This window comes from Callithrix jacchus, chromosome 16 (assembly GCF_049354715.1).
Source record: "Callithrix jacchus isolate 240 chromosome 16, calJac240_pri, whole genome shotgun sequence".
NCBI lineage: Eukaryota > Metazoa > Chordata > Mammalia > Primates > Cebidae > Callithrix > Callithrix jacchus.
In genome coordinates, this window is record NC_133517.1 from 45,254,336 (window position 1) to 45,267,577 (window position 13,242).

The 13,242-nt window shown below is 34.1% G+C and overlaps 1 protein-coding gene across 2 annotated transcripts; it reads left to right on the forward strand.

The window, feature by feature from the left end:
- Window positions 1-940: 940 nt before the first annotated feature.
- On the forward strand, window positions 941-7,923 carry PMP2 (peripheral myelin protein 2). 2 transcript variants are annotated; one of them, XM_002759027.6, is made up of 4 exons: window positions 941-1,066; window positions 3,060-3,232; window positions 3,444-3,545; window positions 4,559-7,923. In XM_002759027.6, the coding sequence occupies exons 1-4, from the start codon at window positions 994-996 to the stop codon at window positions 4,607-4,609; spliced, it is 399 nt and encodes a 132-aa protein (XP_002759073.3). In that variant the 5' UTR covers window positions 941-993; the 3' UTR covers window positions 4,610-7,923. The 2 variants fall into 2 exon arrangements, with proteins under 2 accessions (XP_002759073.3, XP_035132700.2); XM_035276809.3 differs by lacking the exon at window positions 3,060-3,232.
- Window positions 7,924-13,242: the final 5,319 nt, after the last annotated feature.

Here is a 13,242-nt window from a genome sequence, read left to right on the forward strand (position 1 = left end):
TGCTGGGTTCAAACCTGTCCTCTCCTTATTCATATTTTGGAAGCAATTTATCTAATGTCTCTCAAACTCATTTTTCTCATCGGTAAAATGGATATAATAATAGTTCCTAACTCTTGGAGTTAGTGATATAATTAAATGAGATCACCTGTACTAAGCACTTAGCAAAGTGGCCCATAATGAGCTCTGAATATACATTAGTACCCTTTCTATAAAAAATCTTCTTTTTATAAAATTGTAGACTCATTTTAAATGACTTAAACACAAAGTGGTTATAGTTGCCAGAAACCTCCTTAGTTCAGACTTTAAGTATTTTTAGATGAAAATCTTTGCTGTGGTCAAAGAACATGTTACAGTGCTACTTCTTGTTCCATCACATGAATACAATTTCTGTGCTCTGCTGCAATAGACTGACCTCTTTGTCTGCCTACTCTGCCTGCCTGGGATATGTGAACTATGCCAAGCCTTCTTACCTATGAATACTTCCTCACACTGCTCCCTTACATTTCTCTCCCACAACATATTTGAGACTGTTATCATAATACTTACAGATATTTTCCTCTCTTTCTTCCCTTTCAATAAGAATTAATTGTGCAGACTCAGGATTGAGAGTGAACGACATGCCTAAACACACACACATTCATTCACGACAATAATTCATGCAGTCTTTTCCAAAGCATGAAGGGCCTAAGCCTTCTTATAAATGTAAGATCAATCAAAAATTTTTTGAAGGTTCAAATAGTAATCTCATTCATTTTATAAATTTTTTTGGAGACAAAAGGAAGTATTATATGGGGTTTTCTTTTATCCTATTGGGTGGGCAGCTGGTCATTGAAAAGCCATTCATTGCTTAGTCCTGACATTGCCTCTCCCCATTGGGTCTCTCTAAGAGTCACATGCTCCAGGCTTCCTTGAAAAGAATCTTCTGAGGCCTCAGCATCTTATCTGAATCTCCTGAATCCCACTTAGAACTGTGTTGAGCTCTCACCCATCACGATGAGCAACAAATTCCTGGGCACCTGGAAACTTGTCTCCAGTGAACACTTTGATGATTATATGAAAGCTCTGGGTAAGAAATGCTCTTTGTTGTTCTGCTGAAAAGTCCGTTTTTAAGAAAACTACATGACATTTTCATCTAACACCTTTAACAGGAGACTGGGGAAGTTTGCACAGCCTGCAGTACAATCCTCTTTTAGGATTAATCTTTTGTTCTGTCATTCAGATAATTTATTTGCATTTTATTTGTGGTAATTTTTATAGACTTTAACTTAAATGGGAGAGCTACTTAAATGCATGGAACTCCCACTGATTTCAAAGGCAATTTCGTACCAAGAAATGCACTATTTTTGACATGCAAAATTTTGGTTGCAGACCCAAAGAAAAGAAAGCTTAAAAGCATGGTCAATCTGTTTTCCGGCTTTTCTGAGAGCTAGGTTTACAGCAATTTAGGTGCTCATAAAAGAAGGAATTGAATATATTGCAGATCCTAGAAAATCTCAATTTAAAATTTTAATTTTGATCTAAACAGGTTTTTCTCTCTACCTTTAGGTTGTTCTTTATTACACAATCACGTAGATACGGAGAGTTTGAAAAACAAAAATACTTCCTAAAATATTATGTTCATAGCCTAGGGAAGTTACTGAGAGAAAAAGAACTGGAGGTGTGGCAGTGAATTCAAACTCAATTTCACGAACGTCAGATGTTCCTGGAGTTGGAGGAGTGAATGGCGATGAAAATCCTAGTTACTAGTTACGACAACTTTATTTTATATGATTTCTAGAGTATGTCCCCTTAATATAACACAATAGATATGAAGAGTTTTGGGGAATCTTCAGAACTATATAAATATAACAATGAGTAATGCCAGTGACCTAAGGTTGCTGTACTTGTCAAAGTCTCTACTGCTTTACTTGGCTGTTAAGAAAGCTTGTATAAAACGTTCTATTTTAGGTAAAATGAGCAAAGTAATGTCATTGTTGCCTGGAACACTATGAGAACTTATGGGCATAAATTCATACTGGGAGATCTGTTAGATTTAAAGACTTCACTTTACAGCTGAGGAAGAAGCCAAGTAAGAGAAAGTCTCAGTGAAGGATTCTCTAATTTCATTGCTTTCCGATTTTAGTGTGCAAAAGGATATTTTGGGATTTGGTAAATATAAATTCTCAGACTCTGCCCCAGAGATTATGATTTAACTTGAAAAACATTGTCCTAAAATAGCAAAAGATTAATCAGAATTTGAAGAAAGAATATAGGGTATAGTTTATTGGCTATAACGCTTAACTTCTTATTTAGTATATAAAAGTTTGGGATCTTTTTAACCGGAAAAAGTATGTCCAAGCATTAAGACGTCCTGGGAAACCAGTTTCTCTTTCATATATTTTTTATTTGACATTTTTCCTTTTCCATATATTTTATAGTCTTGGTGATAATAGTAATAAAGTTAAGAGTTTAATTTTGTTTTTGAAATATAGAAGTTTTCTTTTAAAATTATTTTATTTCTCTATGATCATTTGTAATAGATTTCAAAGCTAGATGGTTAGTTTTTTTCTACCAGCTAGATAAAGAAGCTACAAAATTTCAGAAGTGAGAGCCATATCAAAAATATGAGGGGAGTACTTCTCCACATCTATAATATAGTATTGAGAGAAAATATCATGGAACAATATGTATATGCTTTAGTCGCATTTTAAAAATATCTATAGTATTTGAATGTACAAACTAAAATCTCTATAATGATTTATGCAAATCTGTAACTAGTAATTTTCAATGGGGAGTAGGATTGGATATAATAAAAATGGATGACATGCATTATTTCAGCTGGAAACTTTTACTCTTGAAAATCTGCAGACATTACTTCTGTAACAACAAAACCTAAAATGTTTGGGTTCTGGGCATGTATTTCCATTGGGAGTGAAACATGGGAGGAGATCCCTAGTAATAAGTTATACTACCTGTCATCAACACACCTGGGGCACCGCCAAGCATAGGATGTGGCCACCACAGTCTCTTCAGGTATGCTGTCTTGGGCAACATAATTCTAACACTATCTTAATTTTCAGGTGTGGGGTTAGCCACCAGAAAACTGGGAAATTTGGCCAAACCCAGTGTGATCATCAGCAAGAAAGGAGATATTATAACTATACGAACTGAAAGTACCTTTAAAAATACAGAGGTCTCCTTCAAGCTAGGCCAGGAATTTGAAGAAACCACAGCTGACAATAGAAAGGCCAAGGTAATCTTTAATGTTTCTCTTCAAAGTTGGCCCAGTGGGCTGCTTGAGAAAGAGGAATATTCCTGCTAGTGTTTAAAAGGGTAGACTCTATTCTGATGAAAAGGAGTATACCTACTGAGACATCTATTACAAAAATGATTCGGTACTGAATGAACTGCTTCTTTGATCAGCAAATCTCAGGCAAGTCAATTGCATGACCTTTTCTTTGCAGAGCATCATAACCCTGGAGAGAGGATCACTGAATCAAGTGCAGAGATGGGATGGCAAAGAGACAACCATAAAGAGAAAGCTGGTGAATGGGAGAATGGTAGTGGTAAGAGTATTTTCACTTCTAAATACAGAAATAATGCTATATAAACAACTTGATTACATTATTTTCAAAGTACTCTTTGTTTTTTGGAATATCGATGGATAAAAATGACTAAGAATAAAGTAAGAGTTAATGTTTAAGTGATATTTAAACTATTACAGGCTCCTTTTCAAGTATTGACCCAAGATTTTAGAAATAAAAAAGCCCATTTGTTATTTTAAAAATAAAAACACCTAACAATAGCAGTAAAATTAAAGAAAGTTTAGGTAAATCTTACTAGTTTGGAGTCAGAGAAACTGAGTCTAAATTTTAAAAGCAAAATACAGTCTGCAAGGCTCATTTGTAGACTATTTGCAGATATCCAACCATTTTGCATTCAAGAGGCCATAGTAACTTAGAATAAACCATGTCAGTAAAGCAAGCTGAGCTCATTGGAGACTTCTGTTGGCAGATGAGAATGATAACAAAGGTTGCATGTGATGACCTTTGATGATTTTTTTTTAGGGTTAAGGCTTTATGTTCACTAATTAACACATACATTGAATGTAAATAGATTCATGTACTTTCAAATGTTTCTTTAGTACAGTAGTTCTTAGCCCTTGCTACGCAACAGGTTTACATGGGGGGTAAATACTCATATGGGGGCCCCCAAACAGATAATTGAATGTAAACCTCTTGGGGGAGGAGGAGCCATCACTATGTTTAAATATTCCCCAAGTAACACAAATATGTAGACAGTTTTGAAAAGCTCTATCTTAGATTTAAATGCAAGCGAATTATACATAAAAACTCACCACTTATAAAAATTCCTTTACAGTAACAGATCAACTTTTAAATTGTTTCTTCAATTCTGAATTAATTCTGAATATTAATAATTCTAAATTACTGGAGACTGACATACTAATATTTTATTATTTCTAAATTAATGAGTTTATTTTGAATTTCTATTTTTATTACAAATTTTCGGTTCTCTGGTTTGAACTTGAGATATTCAATTTACCTCTCTCTTTTTTAAGGAATGTAAAATGAAGGGTGTGGTGTGCACCAGAATCTATGAGAAGGTCTGAAAAATTTTTCCTCGCTGAAGTGGTTTTTGATCATTTAATAATGGAAACCAATTACTTCCATTGGCAAAACCTGAATACACTGAAACGTCTGTTTTTGCTTTTGTCTTTATATATCAGATAGGCAAAGGCCTAAACTGAGTATTAAGCTAAAATTCAATGTTATTTAAAGATTTTTAATGTGCATGCATGTCATTACTACATTAAAGCATATATATTGACTACCCGAACAGTTGATGATGTCATTTAATTAACTATAAAATTCTAACCTATGTTGTACTTTGTATACTTGAAATGAAAATTAAAAGGATATTATATGTCAGGAAAAGGAAATCAAAGTATTGATCAGGGTAGCAAGCTCAAATGCTGACAGGGGTCAGGAAAGTTATGGGGAAGGAGCATCAGAAATCAGGCAAGCTAGGAAAATGAGCTATTTTGAAGTAAAGAGTTGTAGTCTCAGCTAAAAGGGATAGCCATTACTCCAGCCAGCTTTTTAAAATTAAAGGATATTTTATAGATAGTTAAATGCACATGTATTTAGGGTAGAGTTCAATCCACTGTGACAAATGCATGCACCCATATAACTTACATCCCAATCAAGATACAAAACATTTTCTTAATCCTAGTACATTTCCTTCTGCTTCTTCCCAGTCAGTGTCCTCTTGGGCTCCACCCCTACCGAAAGCAAGTAGTGGTTTGGTTTCTATCACATAGATTCACTTTGCCTTTTCATATAAAGGGAATTATACATCATATATTCTTTTTGTTTGCTTTTGAAAACTTCAGCATAATGTTTTTGAGGTTCCTCCATATTGTTGCATGCAGCTGTAGTTTGTTTCTCTTTATTACCAAGTATTAGTCCATTGTATGAATGTCATAGAAGACGAAGGGTTGTAGAAATGTTTCAGATTAAATTATACTAAAACATCTGACAACTAATTATGGTAAGTGATACTAGACTTAATCCTGTATTAGAGGTAACATAAATGCTCCAAAGAACAATTGACCATATATATTCAATTGCTAAATTGGAATATATATGGTCAATCAGATAAGAAGTATGCTTTGATTAAGTAAAAGAATATCCCTATTCTTGGAAAAATATCACAGTTTTTCCATTCTATTATTAAGATAATGCTATTTCTAATTTTTGGCTGCTATGAATAAAGCTGCTACAAACATTTTTGTACGAGGCTTTTTGTAAATTTAGGAGTTCCTTTATTTTGAATAAATAACTAGTCATATAGGCATAGGTGCAGTAATATTTGACAGGCAAGAATGGGGACCATTGCATTGTGCTCAAGTAATAATAAAACTATTTCAGATGTATTATATGATTGAGCAAATGAGAAAACATGTTGATGTTGATGGGAGTCAGGATGTTCACTGTGGAAAAAGGAACATACAAATATGGAATGAGGGAAGGCAAGAAAGAACCATGTGAGAATGGAATAGAAGTAATATAAATTCATAATTTCTAAACCATGTATATGTACGTGTATATGTATTATAATTACATATACATGCACTTGATAATAGACATGTATTTATGTGTGTATGTGTGTGTATACACATGCATATATTTTCTAGTTCTCTGTCAAAAGGACTTAGACACAAAAACACCTTAGCAGAAATGAATATACCTAACACTCAGATCTTCATGTCTAAAATAATTTGCCACTAAAAGGAACCAGGTCTACTTGGAGAAATGGCTGATTCCAAAGCAAGGGCAAGGTAGAAAAAAGATGAGCCTGAAATATCTTGTTATGCCAAAAAGTAATATTAAAAAAAAATAGAGGTATATTGCCAAAACATAGAGCCAGCTTGAAGGGGCTCCCATTGGCCAAACTTGAGCCAATTTGAGAGCAAAATAATTGAAAAAAATAATAAATTATAAACCAATGAGTAAAAAACAGAAATTCATGAATCCATACTGATATAATAGATGACAGATGATAGGTAGATAGATAGATAGATAGATAGATGATAGATAAGATAGATGATAGATAGATAGATAGATAGATAGATAGATAGATAGATAGATAGATAGATGATAAGGTTTCTCCTTTACAATAGAATGTCATGGGCCAGCTGGCCGATGTGAGTGGAATGAGTTCTGGAATTGGAAAACCATCATTTCTCAACCATCACAGTAAATATGGCTAAGGCAAGAATTATCAATGAATGCTAAAGCTAGGGGGAAATTTTGATTAGAAGCAGGATATCAGGATACTAATCTGGGCTTAAAGTATCTCCTCACAGATTGCTTGTTAGTTTCTGGGGAAAGAATAGTGACTGTGCGATGGAAAAAAAAAGACAACCTCTTGACTGGGTTATCAAAATTAATGTCAACAATAAAGGCTAATGTTCAACATGTGCCTTCAAATGTAACAAATTGAGAAGGAAACCACATCACTTATGGAGTATTCTGACCAGAAATCCATATCTGAATCTAATCATAAGAAAACATCGGGCAAACTTCAAATGAAGAATGTTTTGTTAGAAAAAAAAATACAGGGTGTTTTCACTGAATCTTTAAAAATATCAATGTCATAGAAGACGAAGGGTTGTAGAAATGTTTCAGATTAAATTATACTAAAACATCTGACAACTAAATATGGTAAGTGATACTAGACTTAATCCTGTATTAGAGGTAACATAAATGCTCCAAAGAACAATTGACCACATATATTCAATTGCTAAATTGGAATATATATGGTCAATCAGATAAGAAGTACGCTTTGATTAAGTAAAAGAATATCCCTATTCTTGGAAAATACACAAAGTATTTTGAGGTGTGGGCTACACTGTATGCAATCTTCCCTCAAAAATTCAGAAACATATATTTGTGTGCATTTGTGTGTATGATAGTACACACATACATACATAAAGAGAGAAAATAATAAAGCAAATGAGGTAAAATTTAACAATAGAGTAATCTGATATACATACATAGAGAGAGAAAGAGCAATTGATAAAGCAAATGAAGTAAAATTTAACAACAGAGTAATCTGAGTAAAGGGTATACGTGTTTTCTTTGAAATAATATGATTCTTGCAACTTTTTCTGTAAGTTGGAATTTATTTCCAAACATGATAAAAAAGAAATGAAACTTGGCAACTTCTTCTCTTTTTCAGCCTAGAAATGTCTGTGTTAAGTGGTTTTCTGTTTATTGTCATTATTTGTTGTTATTGCTGTTTTGTCTCCAAGCTCCAACCCATAAGAGTTTAAAAACTATGTAGCTATTTTTGGACATTTATAATAATACATTATAAAATGTATTCCTCAATAAATACAATTTCTCTATTATACAAAAATTATGAGTGCTTTTTATTTTTATAACAGAAAACGTCAAACTACACTGATAGGAAGGAAGACAAAATAATCATTTCAGCAAACCATTTAATTGTTAGGTTTGGAAAAGATTTTAAAACAACCATAAGAGAGGGAAAAATAAAACCAAACTTGATGTTTTTGCAAATTTAGGCTGCTGTTACAGCAAAACCAAATAAACTGAATAGCTAATAAACAACAGAAATCTGTTTCTCACAGTTCTGGAGTCTGGGAAGTCCAAGATCAACGTGTGGCAGATTCAGTGTCTACTGAGGGCTGGTTTTCTGGTCCATAGATGGCACGTTTGGCTGCATCCTCACTTGTTAGAAAGGGAAAATGAGGTTTCTTTGACTTCTTTTATAAGGACCCTGGTCCCGTTCATGAGGGCTCTACTCTCATTACCTAATCACCTTCCTAAAGGTCCTATCTCTTAATACCATCAACTTGTTAGGTTTGGATTTCAGCATATAAATTTAGGAGTACACAAACATTCAGACCATAGCACTTGAGTTCTGTAATATTCAAAAATAGAATCAGAGTATAGTTTTCCTTCTCTAATTCTTTTTGAATATAACACGGTTGTTAAAAACACAGTTAGAGGCAGGACTAGCTTGCGGCTCCTGCTCCGATGGACAGAGCAGTGGATAGACTTTTGCTTCAAAAACTACCACAGGAACATACCAGGAAAGCTGAGAGAATCCACAGACCCTTTGAAAGAATTGAACCACCACTGCAGGCTCCCTGAGAGACCAAAACACTGTGAGTCAGCTTGCTTTCTCAATGGCGTGGCTCATGGTCTGGGGCAAGTTTTCAGCCCTGGTCACAGACCAATATCCCTGATGAATATTAATGCAAAAATCCTTAACAAAATACTAGGGAGCCAAATCTAACAGCATATCAAAAAGCTAATCCACTATGATCAAGTGAGTTTCATACCAAGAATGCAGGATAGTTTAACATATGTAAGTCATGTGACATATGTGACATCTCACATAAAATTAAAAACAAAAATTACCTGATTATCTTAATAGACCCAGAAAAAGCATTTGACAAAATCCAGCATTCTTTTATGATAAAACCCTCAGCAAATGTGGCATATAAAGGACATACCTTAAGGTAATAAAAGCCATCTACGAGAAACTCACGGTCAACATTATACTGAATGGGGAATCATTGAAAGCATTCCCCCTGAGAACTGGAATAAGGTAAAGATCCCACTTTTACCACTTCTATTCAACATATTACTGGAAGTCCTAGCTAGATCAATAAGACAAGAGAAAGAAATAAAGGGCATCCAAATCGGGAAAGAGGAAGTCAAACAGTCACTGTTTGCTGATGATATGATTGTGTACTTCGAAAACCCTAAAGACTCATCCAAAATGATCTTAGAACTGTTAAATTAATTCAACAAAGTTTCAGGTTATAAAACTAAAGTACAAAAATCAGTAGTTGAGAATCAAATCAAGAACTCAACACCTTTAACAATAGCTGCAAAATAAATAAAACATTTGCAGATGTTTTGGAATATACTTAACCAAGGATGTGAAAGACCTCCACAAATTAAACTATAAAACACTGCTGAAAGAAATCATAGATAACACAAACAAATGGAAACATATCCCATGCTCATGGATGAATATTATCAATACTGTGAAAATGACAATACCGACAAAAGCAATCTACAAATTCAATGCAATTTGCATCAAAATACTGCCATCATTCTTCACAGAACTAGAAAACAATCATAAAACTCATATGGAACCAAAAAAGAGCCCACACAGGGAAAACAAGACTAAGCAAAAAGAACATATCTGGAGACATCACATTACCCGACTTCAAACTATGTTATAAGGCAATAGTCACAAAACAACATGGTACTGGTATAAAAATAGGCACATAGTAAAGGGAACAGAATAGAGAACCCAGAAATAAAACCAAATACTTACAGCCAACTGATTTTCAACAAAGTGAACAAAAAACATGAAGTAAGGAAAGGACACCCTATTCAACCAGTGGTGCTGAGACAATTGGAAAGTCATATGTCAAAGAATGAAACTGGATCCTCATCTCTCACCTTATGTAAAAATCAACTTAACATGGATAAAAGACTTAAAATCTAAGACCTGAAACCATAAAGATTCTAGAAGATAACATTGGAAAAACCCTTCTAGACATTTGCTTAGGCAGACTTTGTGACCAAGAACTCAAAAGCAAATGCAACAAAAACGAAGATAAATAGATGAGACTTAATGAAATGAAAAAGCCTCTTCCCAGAAAAAGAAGTAATCAGCAGAGTTAACAGACAACCCACAGAGTGGAAGAAAATCTTCACAATCTATACATTCGACAAAAAACTAATGTCCAGAAGCTACAAAGAACTCAAACAAATCAGCAAGAAAAAAACAAACAATCCAATCAAACAGTGAGCTAAGGACATGAATAGACAATCCTAAAAAGAAGATACACAAATGGCTAACAAGCATATGGAAAAATGTTCAATATCACTAATGATCAGGGAAATCCAAATCAAAACCACAATGTGACCACCTCATGCCTGCAACAACAGCAGCCCTTGAATCCTAGATCTTCCATAAGAATGACCATAATAAAAAAAATAAAAAATTAATGGATGTTGGCATGATTGCAACGAAAAGGGAATACTTTAACATTGTTGGTAGGAATGTAAACTAGTACAACCACTATGGAAAACAGTATGGAGATTCCTTAAAGAACTAAAAGTAAATCTGCCATTAGATTTAGCAATCCTACTATTATCTTTAAGTTCAACTTACAAGTTTAATATAAGTTAACTCATACCTGGAACCAACCCAAATGCCCACTGATAATAGACTGGACAAGGAATATGTGGCATGTATATACCATGGAATACTATGCAGCCATAAAAAAGGGTGAGTTCATGTCCTTTGTAGGGACATGGATAACTCTGGAAACCATCATTCTCAGCAAACTGACACAAGAACAGAGAACCAAACACTGCATATTTTCACTCATTATTGATCAATGAGAACACATGGACACAAGGAGGGGAACATCACACACTGGAAAGGACACCCTATTCAACCAGTGGTGCTGAGACAATTGGAAAGTCATATGTCAAAGAATGAAACTGGATCCTCATCTCTCACCTTATGTAAAAATCAACTTAACATGGATAAAAGACTTAAAAGGTGGAGGGTTAGGGAAGGGATAGCAGTGGGTGGGGAGATTGGGGAGGGATAACATTAGGAGAAATACCTAATGTAGATGATGGGGGGATGGATGCAGCAAACCAGCATGGCAACAATTCTGTACGATGGGCACATGTACCCCAGAACTTAAAGTATAATAATAATAATAACAATGGCACTTCTGCTTAGCTTTTAGGATGATTTTCTCTAGTTCAAGTTGTAACTCCCTAAGCATAGCTGCACATTAGAATCTCCTGGAAGTTTGTAAACATACAAATACCAAGATTGCACCCCAGACCCACTGAATTACAAATCATAGGTGATGGGTGAGACCCAGGCACCAATATTGTTAAAAGATAAACTTAGGCACACAAAAATTTTAAAGCATTTATTTGAGCCAACAGTGATTCATAAATCAGGCAGCCCCAAACCACGAATGGTGTGGGCTCTAATCAGGTAGGAATTGGGGAAAACTTTGATAAGGTGATTCAGAAGTAAGACAGAAAATATTTAATTGGTTAAAGTAGAACAGCCCTAGTTGGAGATTAATTGGCAGTTTCTTATTAATAAAATTTCTAATTGGAGGTTAGTATGTGGTTTTGTGGTTTCTGATTGGTAGATTCTCTAGTTAGATGCTAGTTCGAAGTTCTTATCGGATAAGCTTCAGTTTCATTTTACTGTTTACACCAAATTGTGTTTTGGTTCACTTAGGTAGGAACCCAAAGTATTCAGCCTAATAACCTCCTAATTCCTTTATTTGACACTATTTTTCTTAACCTCCTAGGTGATTACAACGTGTGGCCAGTTTAAGCACCGCTGTGCCAAAGTCTTCCATAGTTAGAAAAGAACAGTCTATTGTGTTGCTATTTACTAAAATGGAATGAAATGTTATCAAAGTCAGGAGTACCAAGGGTTTCCAATGTGATATTAGATAATAGTAGATAGTAAAAATACTACCTTAAAAGCAATTTAGATGTAATCAAGTGCTTTGTTAAGGAAGCAACGGTTTATGTCTTATCTTTGTTATTTCCACTGGAAGCAACACAATTGGCCATTACTCATGACAAAGCATATGGAAAAGTGAAGGTTTAAAAATAGCAAAGTGTGGATCAACGAAAACAGAGCTATAAAATAATGATACACCTTTGCAAAATATAAATCCTTTTTCAGCAGAATTTTAAAAGGTCAAATTACTCAGACAAATGAGTATGGAACTAATCATTTAAATGGCATTTCCCACATTTCACTATCTACCTAAAAATATCAAAAATAGAATGCAAAGTTTTCAGGATTCAGTTATCTGGGTTGGAATTTTGGCACTCTTTTTGGAGCATAAGATCTGCCCTGTAGCTAACTGCTGTGCAAATGTTTTAATTGGCCTGGTGGTACAGAGTGAATTTCTCAGTAGCACCAAAGGATTGATGCTTCTACCAGGAAAGGGTTTTGAAAACTCCATCTGTGACAAGGCTGTTTTTCGTCCATTAAGAAAACTAAATAATATGATTCCTTTGTTGGAATTTAAGATGGACATAAATTTTTTGCACAATCTGTCATTTGGCATTATAGTATTATTATTTTTGATGTTCTGTAATTTTATTTTTCCAGATAATTAGTGCATCATTAATGCATATAAATTGTATTAAATAAATATAAGTAGTATCGTGTAAATTGATGATAGTACAGTTTGAGGATTTTCAAAATAAATCACCAGTAGTGATTTATTTAAATAAATAAAAGTATTTCTTAATGAAATTTGGCAACTGGGGAACACTTACCCTTAAAACCAGCATGAATTTAGATACTTATTGAAATCTGTCTTGTATTATGCCTCATTTTATTCATTTCAGTCTCATCTTCCTCAGATAGATTGTATGCTGTTGAAGGTGGGACACAACTACCTAAACTGCTTTGTTTCCAGGAAAGTCTAGGTCACAGCAAGTATTAATGAAATATAAGGCTGACACGAGAAGGTGCATGGCATTTATTGCTTATTCCACATATTAGAGAAGCAAGAATATTGAAAGTATAGTGGGAAAACAAAGATTTGAACCCTGGTTTTGCCACTCATTACCAGAGTGGCATTAAGTTACAAACTCTAACTTGCAATTTCCTAAT